The sequence below is a fragment of the Scleropages formosus genome, chromosome 20 (genome assembly GCF_900964775.1).
Source record: "Scleropages formosus chromosome 20, fSclFor1.1, whole genome shotgun sequence".
In the NCBI taxonomy this organism is placed as follows: domain Eukaryota; kingdom Metazoa; phylum Chordata; class Actinopteri; order Osteoglossiformes; family Osteoglossidae; genus Scleropages; species Scleropages formosus.
Window position 1 is genome coordinate 22142704 of NC_041825.1, and position 19826 is coordinate 22162529.

Consider the following 19826-nt stretch of genomic DNA (forward strand, 5'->3'; position numbering starts at 1 on the left):
TCTGTAACTTAGAAAGATTATGACTTGTTGCCAAACGTTTTGTTAAGTTACGTCACGAGTGCTAACTGGAGTTAGGAGGGTGAGCTAATGTTCCCAACCCCTCTGAACAATGAGTGTGGCCTGGAATCCCCCGGCAGCGGTTTATCGGAGGGCAGTTCCTCTGCATCCTCCGTTCCAGGCAAAGAAGCCCTTGGAGAGCCCCCCACCGGCTGCTTACATTCCGTAGTGAGGACATAATGTTTCTCTTTTAGCTGCCTCTGCGGGGGAGAGTATTGAGCTCCTCAGTCCTTCAGCAGCCACGTTACTACGGCAACCACTGTACGCAGTTAAACAGCTTCTGCTGCCTTCCCTCTAAGGAGCTGCACCAGCACTGCTCTCCTCATCAAATCAGAAGGTCAGATATTCACAGCTGTTCAGATGTTGCCGCTTCCATTTTCATGGGATGGTAGAGCACATCAGACGGAAACAGCACATCAGCAGTGGGTGGCGGGTTCAAGGATTTACACTTGTATCCTGAATGCTGTACCCTTGAGAAATGCCCTTGTAGTTCAGCTTGGTCAATTTAGACGGAAGTTCCAGCTGTGCAAGCACATACTTACAAAATAACAAAATCCAGGGTCTAATACTGTGCCGGTACAGAAATAGCTTCTTAGGACATTGTTGGAGGTACTGCAACATTGCACAAAACTGAAGGGTGTGAGAGGGCTGCTTCTGAGAAATTTGTTTTGCCAATTCAAATGTTTCGGCTTTTTTTTTTTTTCCTGTGCTGATTGCTAAGTGGTGTAGCTGCTCAAAGAAGGATCACACAGACTGCTGCGGAAACAAAGGTGACAGAGGAAAGGACATGACAGAAATGACATCACCGCCAGGTCTGCTGGCTTCTGTCGTGCAGATGCGTGGAACTGAGACCAAAATACTACGGTGATTTCAACTCACGTCTTGCTCTAAACTCACACGACCTCCTCCAGAATTGTTGCGTGCTGTTTTTTTCTCACCATGGGTGGCGCGGCGGTGCAGCGGGCTTGCCCGGGTCCCGCTCTCTGGCGGGTCCGGGGTTCGAGTCCTGCTTGGGGCGCCTTGCGACGGACTGGCAGTGGAAGGGTATTTTATTTTAACTAATGGAAATATTTAATTGGAATACAACAGAAAAAAAATCTAAAAAGGTCAGCTTCAGTCAAATCATCATGGTAATTATACTGCACTCTTTGTGCGTTTACTGTACTCTGTAGGATATGAACTACCTCCAGTGTGTGATCCTCTGAGCTGCGATAACAGCTCACGTGCAGGGCAGTAATGGCACATCAGGCTCCTCTGATGACAGACAGTTAGGTTCTCACCCAACTAATCTAGCATGTGGGAACTGTCATTGCTGTGTGTGCTTAACGTTATCGTCGCTTGCACAAAACAATCACTCATCCAGTCACCAAGGCCAATGGGGACAGCCAAGCACGTTCTGCTGCACAGGACAGCCTATACTTGATCTGCCCCATAAAGTTTGTTTCGGTTGTTTCACTCTCCGTGTGTTGTTGAAGAGAAAGGTCATCACGGATGCTCTTCTCACCGCGGTATGATCTTCAAATGGCCCATGGTTATGAGCAACCTAGTCTCCCAGTGTTTCCAGTTCCAGTGGGGAACTGTGTTGCAGCTGAAACCATAACTGCTGTTTGCGTAACCTGGTGGCTGTCTTTGCGGGCACATTACATGTGAATGGGAAGTGACACATGCTCAGAGAATGAAACTTCCACCCCTTGCTTTGTGGCAGAGACAGCTCCAAACCACACGGATTGCTCAACTTCCACCGGAGCTGCTGAAATTCTTGTCCAGTTCGGTGTTTGTACTGAGATAAGCCTGGGGAGGTGGTAGGACAGGAAACGTGGGTCCACAGTGCTTTGCCATTTGAGGTGTGGGCATAAGGGACGAAACTGAGTGGGGGAAGGAAAGGGGCAGGGCTGAAGGCCAGATTTCCCCCAGCCAAGTCTCAGGTGATCCTCCTCTAGACAGGTGTCATCACTGCACAGGGTTTTTCGTTCAAATGGTGCTTTCAGTGCTCAGTGTAGGTGGGGGCTGCTACAGTATGCGAGAAATGTGGCCAGGCCGTACTATGCAGTCCAGCGACCGTAACCGCATTCCAGGAATGCTTTCCTCCGCCTGCTTATGCTTCCTCCAGACCCCAGAAGAAAGTATGAGCTGAACTGTTCCATTTGTCAGAAACCCAATCCTAGCTTGACGTTCTGCAGAAGACTACAGATTACAGACTGCTCTTATCATGGGGAAACAAAATAACACAGAGACTTATTGTACTGCTTTGATTCTTTCAGTAGGGCAAAATATGAACGTTAACACCCTCTATCACGTCATGAGAGCAGAGCCTATACAAGTTCAAACCAATGGCAGAATGATAAACACAATTACAGAACATTCTAACACAGATCTGCCTCTAGTTAAGTGTTTTTCACTGTATCCAGAAGGATGTGAATAGAATTATATAGCAGTCATAAACGTCAGTGCATAGATCAGCTCAAAGTATACAGTAGCTTTGACAAAAAGATCACTTGTACCCAATGTGTAATCATTTACACATTCACTGTTTACAGCTGAATGGACCCAGCTTAATAACCTCCTTCAAGGGTGTAACAGCAGGTTTCCTCCTGACACCTAAGTCTAAAACCTTTCGTCCCATGTCCAGTGCTATACACACACACACATTTTCAGAACCGCTTGTCCCATATGGGGTCACGGGGAACCGGAGCCTACCCGGCAACACAGGGCGTAAGGCTGGAGGGGGAGGGGACACACCCAGGACGGGACGCCAGTCCGTCGCAAGGCACCCCAAGCGGGACTTGAACCCCAGACCCACTGGAGAGCAGGACTGTGGTCCAACCCACTGCGCCACCGCACCCCCCTCCAGTGCTATAATTACAACAATTTCTGGAGTGATAACAGCGGGTCAAATTATCAACCAAGGTAGTGTAATTATTAGAGCTGTGTCCTTGCAGAACAAGTACTTGGGTTCAAATCGCACCCGTTGCTGTAGAACCCTTGATCAAGATACTCACCCTAAATTGCTCCAGTAAAAATTCCCCAGCTGTATAAATGGGTAAATCATTATAAGTAGCTTAGTACACAAACTCAACATTGTAGGCATCAGCTACATAAATAATTTATAATAATAACTTAGATGTGCTTAGTGGATGTTAGTCATCTGAATCCAGTAGAACACAGTAAATAAAATGTTGGACTCCATCATTTTGCCAAATTACCTTTTCAGCTGGATGTGATTTTTCTAAGGTTACATGTTGTACCAAGGCCTTCAGTAAAAGGCATCTCGCCGAGCTGGAATTTTGACTACTGGAGAGATCTTTGTTGTAGCTGGGCCACACAAAAAGTATACAAAATCGAGCAGATGTATAAGTGGGCACAAAACTTGAGTAATTAGTAAAATTGTGGTTCAGTACCTTATTCATGGCAGGGGGTAGGAGGTTTGGCCGGGTCTTGTTCTCTGGCGGATCTGGGGTTCGAGTCTTGCCTGGGGTGCCTTGCGATGGACTGGCGTCCCGCCCTGGGTGTGTCCCCTCCCCCTCCAGCCTTGCGCGCTGTGTTGCCGGGTTCGGCTCCGGTTCACCACGACCCCGTCTGGGACAAACGGTTTCAGATAGTGTGTGTACTTTATTCACAGGTATGTGCTCCTGCATCAGCTACCTGTCAGTGCCCTATAGTTGCTAGAATTACCACAACATTCTTGCAAAGGAACCTCTGTGCACATTAAATCATATATTTCATTCATCAGTTTGTAGAAATTCACAAATTCAGAGCTCATGTCGAACTCCAGCAAGTTTAAGTGCATGTTGGCGTGATCTCTTCTCTGAATGGTTCTCCAGTGTTGTGTGTCATTGTTTGTCCTAATTCTTTAATGTCTTACCTGCTGTAAGAACTCGTTTCTTAGTCATATGAGTAGAAAGACAATGCTCTGGATTTTGTTCTTCTTTGCATTTAAAAGTGGCAGGAGGGGTTATTTTGGCAACCACAGTGAGAAACTGAGCGAATGAAGACATGGGTATGGCTAGCAGGTGAAGTTGAATGAATCACGATATTCAAACAGTCATTACATTGAACGGCTGACAACACATCTAGGGGTTTCAAACGAATCTTTAGAGAAAAGCAATTATGGGTGTGTTCCATGGAATAAAACTGAAGGATAAGCAAGATAATGCAATGAATATAATAAACAAAATATAATACACATTTGGTAATAATGAGAAAGGTTGTGTGTAAGAAACCAGTTAAACCAATCTTGGATTAACATTCTTGCAATTATGGCTTCCCTCCTTACTGGGAGAGATCAAACTAATATCCAACAATGACTGAGGCATGTCTGAGGAGTTTATATGGAAACGGAATTCAAAAAGCTTTATATGTGAGTATCTGTAAATTAAAGCAATTTAAAAAATTCCTGAAATGTTAAAATATGAATCATTACTTTTACTTCACTGGATAAAATTTATGAACTCATAGTGCACCAGATCATATTTGGGTTTTGTTCTTTTGAGGAAATTACAGGAATATATTAGTTTATGATTTCTGTGTCTAATTATGTATGTATGTATATATTATTATTATTATTATTATAAACCAATGAAAATAAGCATAGCGATAATAAAAGTTGATGTATTAAATCCCATGAGTCCTGGTTTATTATTACTGAGCCTAGTAACCAACGTGATTTTTTTTTTGTAAGATATCCAGCTGGGTAAAATTTAATTTTGCTTTGACTGAAAATATCAGCCAAGCCTGAAATTGAGCCATGAAAATTGACCTATTACGCTTGATAGAATCCTTTTCGGTTCACCTAAAAAGTTAACTTCATTTTAGAAAAAGCTTGCAGGGAGGAATTTCCAGAAGACTCTGAGAGGGATTGGAATGGTTGTGTTGACACATTTAGTGTCAGCTCCACATGCCATTGTAATTACACTGAAGAATTTTTCAGACCTGTATGAAGAGAAAAAAGATCTCATGAGTTTCCAACAGATTATTTTTAGGGTCTAGATGACTTGTGGAGGTTCTTCTCCGAACTTTCCTTACAGGTCTTTTCTGTAAACACCTGTCACCAGTTATTATTATTGTTATTATTATTTCTCTCCATTTCAGACCAACGTATTATACTGCAGTACATTTGCTAGCTGCCTCAAAAGTATGAACATTTTTACTTTTAGATCAGGAAATCAGTGAAGAAAATTTTTTTTTAAATATTTATGCAAAGAAACGAAAATAATTTAAATTCCAGAGGGGAAAAAAAGCACTGCAAACACACATACTTGCATTTCCAGCCAGTCGTAAAAACTCAGAGGACATGTTTACTTACCTGTAACTCAAAAAACCTACAGAGTTAGGTAATTTCTAAATTCACTCACTGTCTTTAACTGCTTGTCCAAGTCATGGTGGTGGTGGGTTGGAACCTGTCCCAAAAGCATAGAGTACAACGAGAAATAAGATGTAACCTGGATGGGACTCCAGTCCATCGCAGGCAATTTCTAAATTATTTTCAACATTTAATGTTTGCCAAATCTCCACCTGATCAAGGTGGTTGTCAAGGGTTAATAGATCAAATGTTCTCCATGATTGTACTGTCTTTTACTACTGTCTTGGGTCACATCACACTCCAGTTTTTTGTGTTTTCTCTTCTTTGTGTTTCCCAACTGATGATGGTGGATTTGCTTCTGTATTGTTATTAACCCCCCAAAACTCTGAATTTGCAGAAATATTCGGATCTTAAGAATAACTACTGTCATTGCACCACAATTATCAGGCAGGCTTTCAGTGGAATTTTTAGATGAATTGTCCTAGTGTGCTTTTGTGCTGGTCTCATCGAGAAATTTATTTTTGAAGTTTTTCTTTTATTTTGAATGCCAGGGGCTCAGGTTTAACAGTACTGTTGTAATAGCTCGAAGCGATCCTGCCCTGCCCTGCGCAATCCTCAGACACCCCCACGCTCCTCCTCACCCACACACACTTTCCCCAGTGAGCACAGAAAGGGTTAATGTGGCCCCAACGTGCCTACTGTACTTTCAGCGCCGCGAAGCCCCGCCCACCGGCACTAACGTGCAGCCTTTCAAACATCACACCACCACGAAGACCCCGCCCACCGCCATTGAAATGGTCTGATTCTGTATCAATTGACAACTTGTACGCGGGGTCCCGCGCGTATCCACGTGGTGCATGTTTCCAATACAGTTGTTTTAGATAAAGAAACAATACGTTTAGAAAATTTTAAGTGTTTTAACTTTCTTTTAACTATTATTAACAACGAAGCGGTTCTGGAAAGTTCTGTAACGGTACTGCTACTTGTCCAGATAAGCGCTGTGGTGTCTAGCTAGGCAAGAAGAAATTGGAGTTTAAATTAAAGCGCTGCTGTCTCATTTCGGAGGTCCTCACCAGACAGAGCTGTAACAGTATGGGATTCATGGTGTGTTGTCTTCCCGTCCTGGTGTGCTGCTTCTTGGGACATGCACGTAAGTAGTCATAATGATAACAAATCTGGAAAATGACATTTTTTAGAATGCATATATATATATTCTCTATACATTTGATTCCGATCTCTGACTTCCTGAATTTGTAACACCTGTTGTTTCACTTCCCTCGTGGTGGTCAGCAATATTATAATTTAGGAACGGCTGTAAATAACCTTAACAAGTTCCAGGGATATTGCACACTCACGTCCCAGATGGATTAATTCAATGACATGGTCAGATAATCTCAGATGGGTATAACTGTGTTATTTCACTTCAGTTCAGTATTATTAATTAGTGTGAACGTGTGCTGCCGGTTTGCTGAACATCTTGTGGTTGAGCTGTGAGTTTATGAATGAGCTTTTGCTGGATTCCTATTGGCTCAGAGCTCAGAGCGCGAGCGGAAAGGAGAGGAGAGGAAACGTTCTCCATGGAAGTGGGCGAAATGGGTGTCCGCTCTCCGTTTAAATGGTCTTTTAAAGACCGGTTGTCACTGTTGGACTCTCTGCTGCCTTGGAAACTTTCTTACCTATTTATTTCTCCAAGCGACATATGGTTATTTGTGAAACATCGTAAAACTACCTGAGGCAGTGCAGTTTTCTCTACTCTTATGATTCCCTCCCCCATTACCCTTTATTACTGACATTTTCATAATTAAAATCATTTTGAAGACTGAATTGACGGGCTGTATGGTTTCTTAAGGACACTGCAGTCATTCATGTGGATCAGTGCGTGATTTCTGAGAGAATTCGGGTTCATCAGTGACGTCACAGATTTGTGGGTATCGTGGTTTCCGGTGTCCGGAAGCAATACTGTACTCATATATTTTTCACATTAAATTTAAACGCGTGGTTCATATTGAAAACATATTACGTGGTCTGCTGCACATCCCGTTAATTAGTTATGGAGCATCTCAGCCTCCTAATCCCCCCCAGCCCTCACCCAATTCCTTACCAGAAACATAATAAACTTTAAAGCTCCACTTGACTTGTATAATTTCTGTTTTATTGTTTCTCCTGTTTGGGTTTCTCATTTAAAAAATTGTTCTTTAAGATCTTTTTGCTTTGTTGCATACCCATTTTAATTCTGACTTGTTCACGGTTAAAAAAAAGTGCTTCCTGAGTGTGACGACAAGGCTGGAAATGCGTAGTCATTATAGACCTCACGTCTTCACGTGGTTACCACGCACAGAGTGACGCCATGTCACGTGAGACACTCCTCTTGCATTGTCATACCCTCCAAGGACATTCAATAACAGTCAGCGTCTTAGTACAATCTCAGTGTTGCAATTACCTTCTGTCTGACTACAACTTTGCTCATGGCTATGAAAAATATCAATAAATACAATAGACTGAAATATATTAGAATATTTTAGTGTTTCAGTGATGGAAAGCTTGTGGAAAAGATTGTCATTGAAGTGCAGCTGACCAAGCAAGATAGACATATTTGGTCAAGGCTGTCAGATTAGAGCTGAGAGTAAGCAGGGTGTAAAACCATGCTGTCAATTGAAGAGGTGTGTTTTCAAGAGGAGTCTGAAAGCTATTAAACTGGGAACAGATGTGATGTTGAAGGGAAGTCTATTAAAAGTCTTCAGAGCTGGAGAAAGACCCTGCAATCTTCTGCAGAGCACTTGGAGATAGGAGACAATCAGATGGATGAAGAGCATAGGTTAGATGGAAGATTGGGAGAGACAACGGACTGGTGGTGGTCAGGCAGAGCCATGTGGAGAGCTATAGGTCAGAAAGAGAGCCTTAATTTCGATCCCAGAGAAAATAGAGTGACGCAGAGTAGTAAGAGTCTAACAAAAGAACAGAAGACCATGGATAAGCAGGAAATGAAATGAAATTCTGGAGTGTGAAATGTATTTCAGTCCAACTTGTCTCTTCTGGTTCTCGTAAACTTACCAAGCATGCAGCCACACACACACATTGTCTGAAACCGCTTGTCCCAAGCGAGGTCGCGGTGAACCGAAGCCTAACCCGGCAACACAGGACGCAAGGCTAGAGGGGGAGGGGACACACCCAGGGCGGGACGCCAGTCTATCGCAAGGCACCCCAGGCAGGACTCTAACCCCAGACTCGCCAGAGAGCAGGACCCAGCCAAACCTGTTGTGGTACCACGCCCCCTAGCATGCATTCAGTGCACCTTCATATAATTTTCATCAATCCATAATGCATATTTTACTAGCAAACCTCTTCATTTTGGCATCAGGCTATGACTGTGTATTTCAAGATGTGGGTTAGTGTGAAATGTGTGCTTGCTCTACTTTTCAGATCTTGGTGAAACTCAGAAATGGTTCAGCAGTATCCCAAGAGTCCACAGAATTTTTAAGTTGTTTTAACAGGTACACCTGCTTTGGCCAGGTACACCTAAGGATGAGAAATTTCAAATAGGTGCAAATATAGATGCTTGCTCATTTACAGCTTTTGGATGGCTGCCATAGTGCTACCAAACAGGAGGAAACATCATTTCATGAGTTCCACTGATGAGAGTATGGGGAGAGATTTTTTTTTTCTTTTTTTTTGAAGCCATTATTTATGAACATGATCAGATAACTGAGGGTTTAGTAGCCACCCATCCGGCTCTGGTCTTTAGCCACCGCCTGAAACCCAAACATACGCCGATAATGGCCGTCCAGTTTGGCACTGGCAAGAATCAACAGGCAAATACTCCCAACTTTTTAGACAGATGCTTTGTGTCGTCTCACCCGAGTGAGAAGGTCGGCTTGTGGGAAGGAACTGTGACTGAGTTTATGACAGCTATAAAACCTCTGCTATCTAAAGGTAAACGCCATTGTGCAATGTTCTTGTATTAGTGGAACACTAAGTACATCTTTTGCTTCCCTTTTTTTCAGTGGATATTAAAGAATATACACATATACAGGTGGTCCCTGACTTATGATGGGGTTACGTTCCGTGAAACTCATCATAAGTCGAAAATATTGTAAGTTGAAAATGCATTTAATACACTTAAAACACACCTCTGCATGACAAACTGGGAGATGCGGATCGCTGCTGCTGCCCAGCATTGCGAGAGAGTATCGGACCGCATATCGCTTGCCCGGGACAAATAATCAAAATTCGAAGTACGGCTTGTACTGAATGTCTATCACCAGCTCACCATCGTAAAATGAAAAAAATCGTAAGTCAAACCATCGTAAATCGGGCACCACCTGTATTACTGACCGACCTTAATGCAATGGGGGTTGCCCTTTAATACTGCAACGAAACTTATTCTTTTTGCACTGTCATACTGGAACTTTTGTGGTAGGAGTCAAAAGGGCATGCAGTTTTGCTCTATTGCATTTTGTGTATTTTTAGCAGAGTTTCAGTTTGGGGTAGGTTTTCGTGCTGTACCGTGAATGTGATCTAGTGGTTAAGGTGTGTGTCTCAGATTAGAGGTCTGTGGTCTTTAGTCTCATTGAATGAATATGACACTTAAACGACTGGGCGAAAGTGTGACAAAGACTTACTACTACCTTTGGTTTCACTGTCTTTGGAGTGCTGTACATATGCACGTGCCTGTTCTTGAGAGGAGACCACTGTCAACACTTCCCACGGTGAGCTGGGATCCGAGGTTCCGCTATTTTGGGAATCTGCTGTTGGTGGTATGTGGTCTCCATGCACTGACAACTGCTGGCTGGGTTCCACAATCTTGTTTAGGGAAGGTTGACATTCGTAAACCCACCTGCCCTATGTTGAGTACCTTAAGCCGTGTTTAGGGCCAATTTTGCACAACATTAGTCTTTTTTACGTCTGTGCATAGTAAATAATATTGTGGTCTTGACTAATTATTTTAAGCAAGCAATCAGCAGGTCATTTTTGTTTCTCCACAAATATTTGCATGGCTACACATTTGGTCCACAGACATAGACAATTCTCCATTGACAGACTGAGCCCCCCCCCCCCCACCTTTTATGTCTGTGTAGTATCCTTGTTACCAGGATTGTCTTCCTGGTCCAATCAGCAACCGGTGGTGTGATTATGGAGCTCCTCCCTCTTTACTGTGCCTTAAAGGAACAGTTGACCTTTTGTTTTAGAGCCCGAGGGCACCAAGGAATTCTTCGGGGAGTTTTAAGTTCTTTGAGGTGCTCAAATTTAGCTTCCGTGTTTGTCCTCAACAGGGCTTTGGGATGTCCGCACCATCTTAGTAGCATCAGTCCTTTCCATCCACTAATAAATCCAAATTGGGTGGTCTCAGGCTCCTTACCCTGGTGTAAGTGATCCAGTTAGTGCAAATGAGATATGTGCATTATTTAATAAAATAAAACATATGAAAAGCACTATTTAGGTCACCATATGTTCATCACCATATGTTCTTTGTCATGTATTGAACAATGTAAAACACTATTATTAACTGCTTGTGCAAGTCATGGTGATGGTGGTCCAGAGCCTATCCCAGAAGAACACGGCATAACGCTAAGCCAGGTACAGATAAAAATATTGACTATGAGGGGTGCCTGAAACAAAGTCTGACGCACAATCCTGGGCAAAATGAGTTTGAGACCTAAGGACAGATGGTTGCTTGGTTACTTTGTTGATAAACCATTAGCAGATGGCAATACAGCCCAAAACAGACAGCCTTGCTGGGCAAAGAACACAGCACCATGTAGGGTGAAAAGGTTGTGTGTATTCGGCTGTCTTTTTGAGATGTGCGTGTGCTTCTTCTGTACACCGTCTTGTCTGGTTGTGCCGCTCTCCCAGCGCAGCTCAGTTTCTTCTTTGTAATTAGAGTAGCTCTACTCATTATTTTCCCAATGAAGATGTGGTTGTTCTCAAAGAATTTCCCCTGTGTGAGTTAAACTAGAGAAACTGTCATTCGGAGAATAAATTTTGTCTTTGGGTCTCCCACTTTTTTCCTCCCCTGAATTTTGTTTGATGCAAGTCATGAAGTTAATGATGGGGAAAACACTTATTTTGCACCATTATGGAAAGTTATTTTAAGTCTTTCTGAGCAAGTGTGGGTTGTAGGAAAGGAGGTTGGGCAGGGGATGTATTCTCTCAACCACCACAAGCTCTATGGTCACTGTAGTTCTGATACGATGGGAATGCGTACCACACCCTTGCGTGAATCAAGGAGTCATATCTTTGACTTTGATTCCTCAGTGAAATGAAAGTGCTGAATACCAGCAATGGGGCACGTGGTGGTGCAGCGGGCTTAGCCAGGTCCTACTCTCTGCTGAGTCTGGGGTTCAAGTCCTGCTTGGGGTGCCTTGCGACAGACTGGCGTCCCGTCCTGGGTGTGTCCCCTCCTCTTCCAGCCTTGCGGCCTGTGTTGCTGGGTTAGGCTCCAGCTCACCCCGACCCCCGCTTAAGATAAGCGGTTTTGGTTAATGTGTGTGTGTGAATGCCAGCATTCCAAACTCACATTTCATGCATGCCACACCTGCTCCTCTTGCTATGACACTGGTAGGACTGGTTGCAGGTTCCTTTGGTTAAATGGTTCCTTTACTGGTGTTGGTGACTTAATTATCAACATGTACCAATATGGTCAAACATCTGAAGGAAATGGCTGTGTAAATAGATAGTCACATTCAGGCATAATGCAGGAAACATTGACAGCACCAGTTTTCCAGCAGGCAGTGCAGAGGTGTGTTTTCATGCCGCTGATTGTGGACGCTTTGTCCTTACAGAATCGGCAACCACGTGTAGAGCCAATCAGTTCCAGTGTGGGAATGGGAAGTGCATCACTGTCAAGTGGGTGTGTGACGGTGCCAATGACTGCGCAGATGGCACCGATGAGGAGCCGGCCGTTTGCCGTGAGTAACACCTGCTTTACCTCCTTGATATGAAACAGCTGCATCCCTATGTTTTAGAGTTTATTGTTCGACCACCATCCAAAGATGATGAAGACGGGAAGGGTGCCGTTTCCTTTAAAATGCAAAGGTTTGCGCTGATCTCCTGTCTCTGCTTTACGTCTCCAGTGGCCAGGACATGTTCGCCTGATGAGTTTAGCTGCGGTGGCCACCTGAACCAGTGTGTGCCCAAAAGGTGGCGCTGTGATGGCAAGGCTGACTGTGTGAATCAGGCAGATGAGGAAGGCTGTGGTAAGCTGTTAATATTGGTTTACACACCTGTGCTTCCTGTAACAACGCTTTCTAGCACAAGGCGAAAGCATGTAGCATTGCGGTTAGGCATGCAATTGTAAGCTGAAAGTTTTCAGTTTCAGTAGTAAAGCCCGCTGTGGTACACAGACAAGGTACTTAACCTCAATTGCTTCAGTAAAATACCCAGCCATGTACATTTGGTATGAGGTCACATATCACTTTGGATGAAAGTCTTAGTTATACAGCATAAAAATGTAAAATATAGTGCAAGTGACACTTGCCGTTCTGTCTCTCAGTGCCGAAGAACTGCACCGACGATGAGTTCCGCTGTTCCAACGGACAGTGCGTGTCGATGTCGTTTGTGTGCGACGATGACCGCGACTGCGAGGACGGCAGCGACGAGGCCTCGTGCCCCTCTGTCACCTGCACGCCCGGCTCCTTCCAGTGCAACAACTCTGTGTGCGTGCCGCAGCTGTGGGCCTGCGATGGCGACTCTGACTGCACCGATGGCTCTGACGAATGGCCCGCGCACTGTGGGCACCGGCCGCCGCCCCCCTCGGCCTCCCGCTGCTCTGACCTCGAGTTTCAATGCGACAACGGAGAGTGCGTGCACGGTAGCTGGAGGTGCGACGGTGGTGCCGACTGCGTGGACCGCTCCGATGAGGCCAACTGCAGTGAGTGACCGTTCCGTAGTCACGTTTCTCAGACCGTCGCCTTTTCAGGGGGACTTTAAAGCCTTACGCTGTTGCCCTTTTCTCCCGAACCCACAGGCCATCACACCTGCCGGCCTGATGAGTTTCAGTGCGGCGACGGCTCCTGCATCCACGGCAGCCTGCAGTGTAACCATGAGCATGACTGCAGGGACTTGAGTGACGAGCTGGGCTGTGTGACCGGTTAGTTGGCATCTGGACTGTACTCTCCTGTGAGACACACACCCACCCTCCTCAGCGACATCTGTTCCCGCTTTCCCCATTCTTAGTCTTGCTCTTCTTCCTGCCTGCCACAGAGGTTCGCTGCGAGGGCCCGAGCAGGTTCCAGTGTCGTAGCGGGGAGTGCATCAGCATAGACAAGGTGTGCAACAAGGCAAGAGACTGCAGGGACTGGTCCGATGAGCCCATCAAAGAGTGCGGTGAGAGCAGCTGCCAACGCGTGTACGGACAGAGGCGGTACACCGCATCATCTCTAAACAAGGCCGTCAAACTGACCTTTCGTTGCTGTTTGCCCGCAGGCACAAATGAGTGCCTCATCAACAATGGCGGCTGCTCCCACACCTGCGAAGACCTGAAATACGGCTACCGCTGTTCATGCCCCACTGGCTTCCTGCTGGTGGATGGAAAACGGTGTGAGGGTGAGGACTCCTTTACAGCGATAATGCTTAAGAATTAGGAGGATGCTACGGCGGACAGACATGGAACTGAACCGTATTCTTCTTTTTTGAAAGCAGTGGTATCCAATGGTGACCTTTGCCCTCTGCCTGACTTTGCAGACATTAATGAGTGTGCTGATCCAGACACCTGCAGCCAGATCTGCGTCAACCTGGAGGGAAGCTACAAGTGTGAGTGTGAGGAGGGTTACCAGATGGACCCAGCCTCTAAGACCTGCAAGGCAGCCTCTGGTGAGCAGGGGATCGAGGAAGGGCAGAGGAATATGGCCATTTTTTCAAGGGTAGCAGGTTGTAAAGGAATGAGCAGTTAAGATGTACTGACCTAATTTATAGCTTTCTCCATTTGTTTGGTCTTTATATGCAGTAGCCCAGTTTGTCATAAGTAGTGGATAAGCCCTTCCTATGTGTGTCTGCCAGGCTCCGTACCGTATCTGTTCTTCACCAACCGCTACGAGGTGAGGAAGATGACACTAGATCGTAGCGAGTACACCCGCTTCATCCCCCAGCTCAGGAATGTCGTGGCCTTGGACACAGAGATCCCCACCAACAGGATCTACTGGTCTGACCTGTACCAGAAGAAGATCTATAGGTGAGTGACCAAGCCCCCCACCAGATGTAGAGGCATATCTGCTCTGTCTGCAGGATGAGGATTTGCATGTGCCCTACCTGTGCTGGTTTTTGGTCAAGTATTTACTGAATATTTAAAATTTGTGGAACTCTGTTCCTCAAAGATCAAGGAAGTAACATCTCCTCTGTGTGTTTATTAAGGAAAAGAAAAGCACTTCTGTCCTCAAATGGTCTCCCCTCTCCTTTCAGTACTGACATGAATGAGGCTGGGAACCCATCCAGCCACCGTGCTGTGATCGACTCGGGGATCGAGGCACCTGAGGGGATCGCCGTTGACTGGATCCACAGCAACATTTATTGGACAGACAGCGTGCACAGCACCATCTCTGTGGCAACGACTGATGGGGCCCGGCGCAAGACGCTGGTCAGAGAAAGTCTGATCAGGCCCAGGGCCATTGTGGTTGACCCCAAGAACAAGTACGTCTCACTGCCTGCATGCACTAACTACTCAACAAGCATCTTGGCTGACTTTCATATGTGATTGTCCATACATTATGAATGCTGTGATTTGTTCATAAAAGTATTTTTTTCCTGGGAAGCCTAGAGCTTCATTGTGCTATACTTTGCACTTGGTCCTTACAGCTTCATGTACTGGACTGATTGGGGTGTCCCAGCCAAGATCGAGAAGAGTGGCCTGAATGGGCTTGACCGTACACCTCTGGTGACTGAGAACATTGAGTGGCCCAATGGCATCACACTGGGTAAGCATTTCACACAAGCCATATAGAGAGAGGCAGCTGAGTGATTTTACTGCCATGAATATGACTGTAATGATATCAACCCTTTTTGATATGTGTAGGCTTTGGTAAACAAGTATGTGTTCTGTGCATAACCCCTCCTCTCTCCCTATCACGCTCAGACCTGCTGAACCAGAGGCTCTATTGGGTGGACTCGAAGATCCACACGCTCTCTAGTGTTGACGTCCAGGGTGGAAGCCGCCACACGATCATCTTTGATGAGCAAAACCTTGTGCACCCTTTGTCCCTGGTAGTGTTTGAGGTGAGACCACGCCATTGCTCATACATGGGTCATGTTCAGTCCTCCTTTCTAGTAAAGTTAGAGTACCAGTAGTTCCACATTGCTTAGTGTTCAGGGTGGTAGCCTTGCTGTTGAAAGGCCTGAGTTTTAACTCCTCCTTCTGCTGTAGCTCCTTGAGCAAGGTACTTACGATAAGAGGGAACTTACCTGGAAATGTGATAGACGCAGAAAAAACCAGTAGCATAGTATTGTATAATGCAAGGGATCTGGGCTTTTAAAACTATGCTAACATGTTGAGAGCATCACAGCAGACTGGAGTCCTTGTTAAATACCGTAAAATCCCTATTTGCATTACATTTTCCAAAAGGGGGGCGTTTATTAGAGGTAATATGGTAGTGAAATCCATCATCATTTCTCTCCCTAAAAAGTTAATGCAAATGCCGCAAGTACATCGGGTATTACCCCCTAGCATCCTGTCAACAAATGACACCTTTTGATCTTCGCCAGTTTACAGTTTAACAGTTGTTAGTGTCAGTGTTTTTCACGGAAGTTTGACGTGTTCACGTAGTTATTAATGTGTTTGTGGATTGTTTCATGTTACGAACTACGGAAGAGAACGGGATTTAAAACTTGGTACCGTTTTTCATTCTTTTCTGATTACTCGAAAAAATATACCGGGTATTTTCAAAAATGGGTGGGGGCGTTAATTAGGGTGGGGGCGTTAAATAGGGATTTTACGGTATATCTTTCAAAAAGGAATTTTGTTTTTGTTCTGGAATCGCAACTTATAGAAACTTTTTTTTTTGGTAGGAGAAAGTTTTCTGGACCGATGCAGTCAGCAGATCAATCCTAAGTGCTAACCGCCTCACAGGCAGTGACATCACTGCTATAGCACAGAACCTGGTATCCCCTGAAGACATCGTGCTTTACCATGACCTCCAGCAGCCCACTGGTACGCAGTACTATTTTTCAGTGCTGTGAAAAGCACAAGAATTCAAAGTAATTGTGAGTATAGCTGATTAAATGGGTGCTGTAGTAGTGAGGAAATTAAATTGAATGACCATTTTGCTTCTTCAGGCACAAACTGGTGCAAAGAGGGTGATCTTCCCAACGGGGGCTGTGAGTTCCTATGCCTTCCAGCCCCACAAATCAACAGCCACTCTGCCAAGTATACATGTGCCTGTCCAGATGATAAGGTGTTGGGCCCAGACATGAGGACATGTGTGACAGGTATGTCCACTGCCCCTCCCACTGTATTCTGATTGGTCACTACCCCTGGGGGCTAGCACATGCCTAACCTTCATACCTCCTAATTCTTTGAGCAGCTGCAGATGCTCCATTGCCTCCTGATGAACCAAACAACACCCCCAGAGTTCCAGCTAGGACCACCCATAGACTGCCGGTTCCCACCATAACCAGCACTACGCAGCGCTCTACCTCCCACGTGACCAAGTCTGACAGAAATGCATTCAAGTCAACCTTGGAGTCTAAGGTCATTATGCATGAAGGTATGGCCCTACTACCATAGTCTACACCAGGGGTTTTCAACCTGGGTCTTTGTATGCTTTGTCTGTTGATTGGGGGGGGGGTTGGGGTATCTGTATGCCTCTTCATTAGGTTCTACTGAGCAGCTAAATGAATGAGTCTGTTCCATACAGGTCAAACCAAATGCCTCGGCCTATGAACTGCATTTGTACAATGGAAAAAAAACATTGACCTTTCCTGCATGTATACATTTATTATTTCCATCTTTTATTTTAAGGCAATGCCAATGGATTGGTTATTGAATCAAAAGATTCTGAAACATCCTCTCCAACTGCTCTGTACATCATCTTACCCATCGGTCAGTACTGCTCAATTTTGTACTTGGGGGCGTTGGGGTGGGTTGTACTTAGTCTCTCGCTGACCTGGGTCTCCCTCCTCCACAGTCCTCCTTTGCCTGATTGCATTTGGGGCTGCGCTGCTGTGGAGAAACTGGAAGCAGAAGAACACCATTAGCATGAACTTCATCAACCCCGTCTACCAGAAGACCACAGAAGATGAGGTGCACATCTGCAGAAGCCAGAGTGAGGAAGGGTTCAACTACCCATCGGTGAGCCTGACTGCTACATACAGCATCGTCACACAAGGAGAACACTGCAGGGTTTGAGTAGTATTGACTTTGTACCACAGAACTAACCTTTTTCCCTTGTATACCCCCCACCCATTCTCTCAGCAGCAGATGATCATTCTAGATGAAGAGCAGATGACCTAACAGCCTCCCAGAAGCACAATTCCAAAACCATACAGAGACCAGGCTGTGGAGAACTGGGATTATCCGTCGTGCTGCTAAGAGGTCTTGTTTTCTTTTTTTGCGAAGACCTCAGAAAACAAGAACTGATATTGTGGCTTTCCTTTGTAACCTGAACGCTGCAGCCCGTTTGTGAAAACTACAGAAAAACTCCATCTGAAAATAGTTTCCTATGAAACAGTGTAGTTGGTTAACTGTCCATTACAAACCAAAAAAATCCACTGACACCTTTCCTATACTGTGTGCACCTAAGCCTAGTTTTAAGTGAAGGACTGGGAAAAGATTGAAGGATTATGCAGATACTTCTAATAGAAGAACGGCTTTTGTCTGAACACTAATATTTTATTGGTTGGTTTTTTTCGCTTTTGCATATCTCTGGAAAAAATGGGTGAAGTGTGATCTCTACCTGCCTACAACAGCTGAATATCACTTGAATTTCTGAGGATTTATATTGTTTACATTTAATCTTTATGGTATTTAGAAATCTGGATTTCCTAGTCTAGAAACTTCTGTGTACCAAACACATTTATATATAGATATATATTACTGTGGATGTATGTCTTGCACTATTTATAATTTTTGCCTTACTCTGACCTCCACCCCTTTTTCCAATATACCATGTAAAATGTTTGCTACCAAGACTCGAGAAAGCTTTCCTGAATATATACAAAAGTTTTAAACACAAGCCATAGCTTCTTTGCCATTTATCTACACCCGGTGGTGCTTTCTCAGGGTTTGTAAAACGTAGCCTTTTTATGTTATATGTGATTATCGTACATTATGAAGGGATTTTTTTTCCCCCTTCCTGCCTTACATTGTCCAGTGACGCTCTCATGTTTTGACGTGAGCACTTGCGCCAGTGTATGATCATGTGATGCCAAATGTTCTCTAGTGACCTGTTTCATAGCCAGTGTGAAACTTGCTGTTTGTGCAGTTCTCTGTATAACTTCTATGTAGCTGCTCTTAAATGACTATCACTTGATTGGGGGAAAATCACCACTTGATTAAAAATAAGTTGTTTAATTATTTTAGGTGCAACAGATTTCCTTTATAGGACTGAAACTGCCTGCTCCAACCCCTGCAATTAATAATTGTTTCTGGGAAAATAGTTAAATGGAACATTATTTGCACTGTATAGGGCAGCAGGTGTCATAGTGGCAAAGGACTGGGAATTTTTAGCCTGCTGCCTTAAACCTCATTGCCCTGTTATTGCTGTAGTACCACTGAGGAAGGTACTTAACCTGAATTGTTCCAGTGAAAATATTCAGTCGTATAAATGGGTCAAAATCTGCAAATTGTTTTGGGTAAAGATCCTCAGTTTAGCAATGAATGAAAAGTAATGTTCAGGGTGTGGTGATTTAAAATGCATTCTGTCCGTTATATCTGCTAATGGAGCACTTTTTTTGTGCTTAAGGCAATGAGTTTGCCTCTTTCACAGCAATCCTTACTCCTTTTTCAATGAGTGCAATGATACCGGTTTCCAGAAGTCAGCCTCAGTACTGAAAATATGTACATATCTTGTAAATATATGTATTCACTGTAAATGTTTCCCTTTTGTAGATCTTATTAGCCATTAAGGTTATATATTTTAAATCTGGGATTTGTAGATACGCAATTTCTAAAATATATTTCTGGATTTTTGTTATCTTAAATGATTTCACCTGAATGTTTTTTTTTGAAATTGTAAATTTGAAAATATCAATTATCAATAAAATGCTATTTTTCATGAAGCCACCAGTCAGTCTTTTCTGCTGTCCACTTTGCATGATAATTTAATGCATTTTATTGATTTAGTTTATTTTTTTAAAAATTGTGGCATTTACTCAAAGCCTCACTGAACACAACACTTGACTTTAACAAATACACAGTTCCATTGTTCCGATTGCAATCACCTTCAGGCTCCAGTGATGCAGTGATCCCTGGAGGTGACAGTTTTTTTGCCGTTCGCTACAGTTTCATGCAGTTTCATACAGTTTGAAGAATAACATTAAAACACAT

At 44.3% G+C, this 19826-nt stretch overlaps 1 protein-coding gene across 2 annotated transcripts; it reads left to right on the forward strand.

Moving 5' to 3' along the window:
- Window positions 1–6170: 6170 nt before the first annotated feature.
- On the forward strand, window positions 6171–19461 carry ldlrb (low density lipoprotein receptor b). 2 transcript variants are annotated; one of them, XM_018762087.2, is made up of 18 exons: window positions 6171–6506; window positions 12136–12261; window positions 12427–12549; window positions 12846–13223; window positions 13320–13442; window positions 13556–13678; window positions 13778–13897; window positions 14036–14164; window positions 14351–14522; window positions 14750–14977; window positions 15143–15261; window positions 15420–15559; window positions 16349–16490; window positions 16616–16768; window positions 16864–17046; window positions 17301–17381; window positions 17467–17630; window positions 17754–19461. In XM_018762087.2, exons 1-18 carry the CDS (start codon window positions 6449–6451, stop codon window positions 17790–17792), a joined length of 2601 nt encoding a protein of 866 aa, XP_018617603.1. In that variant the 5' UTR covers window positions 6171–6448; the 3' UTR covers window positions 17793–19461. The 2 variants fall into 2 exon arrangements, with proteins under 2 accessions (XP_018617603.1, XP_018617604.1); XM_018762088.2 differs by having other exon boundaries at window positions 17757–19461.
- The last annotated feature ends 365 nt before the right edge of the window (window positions 19462–19826 follow it).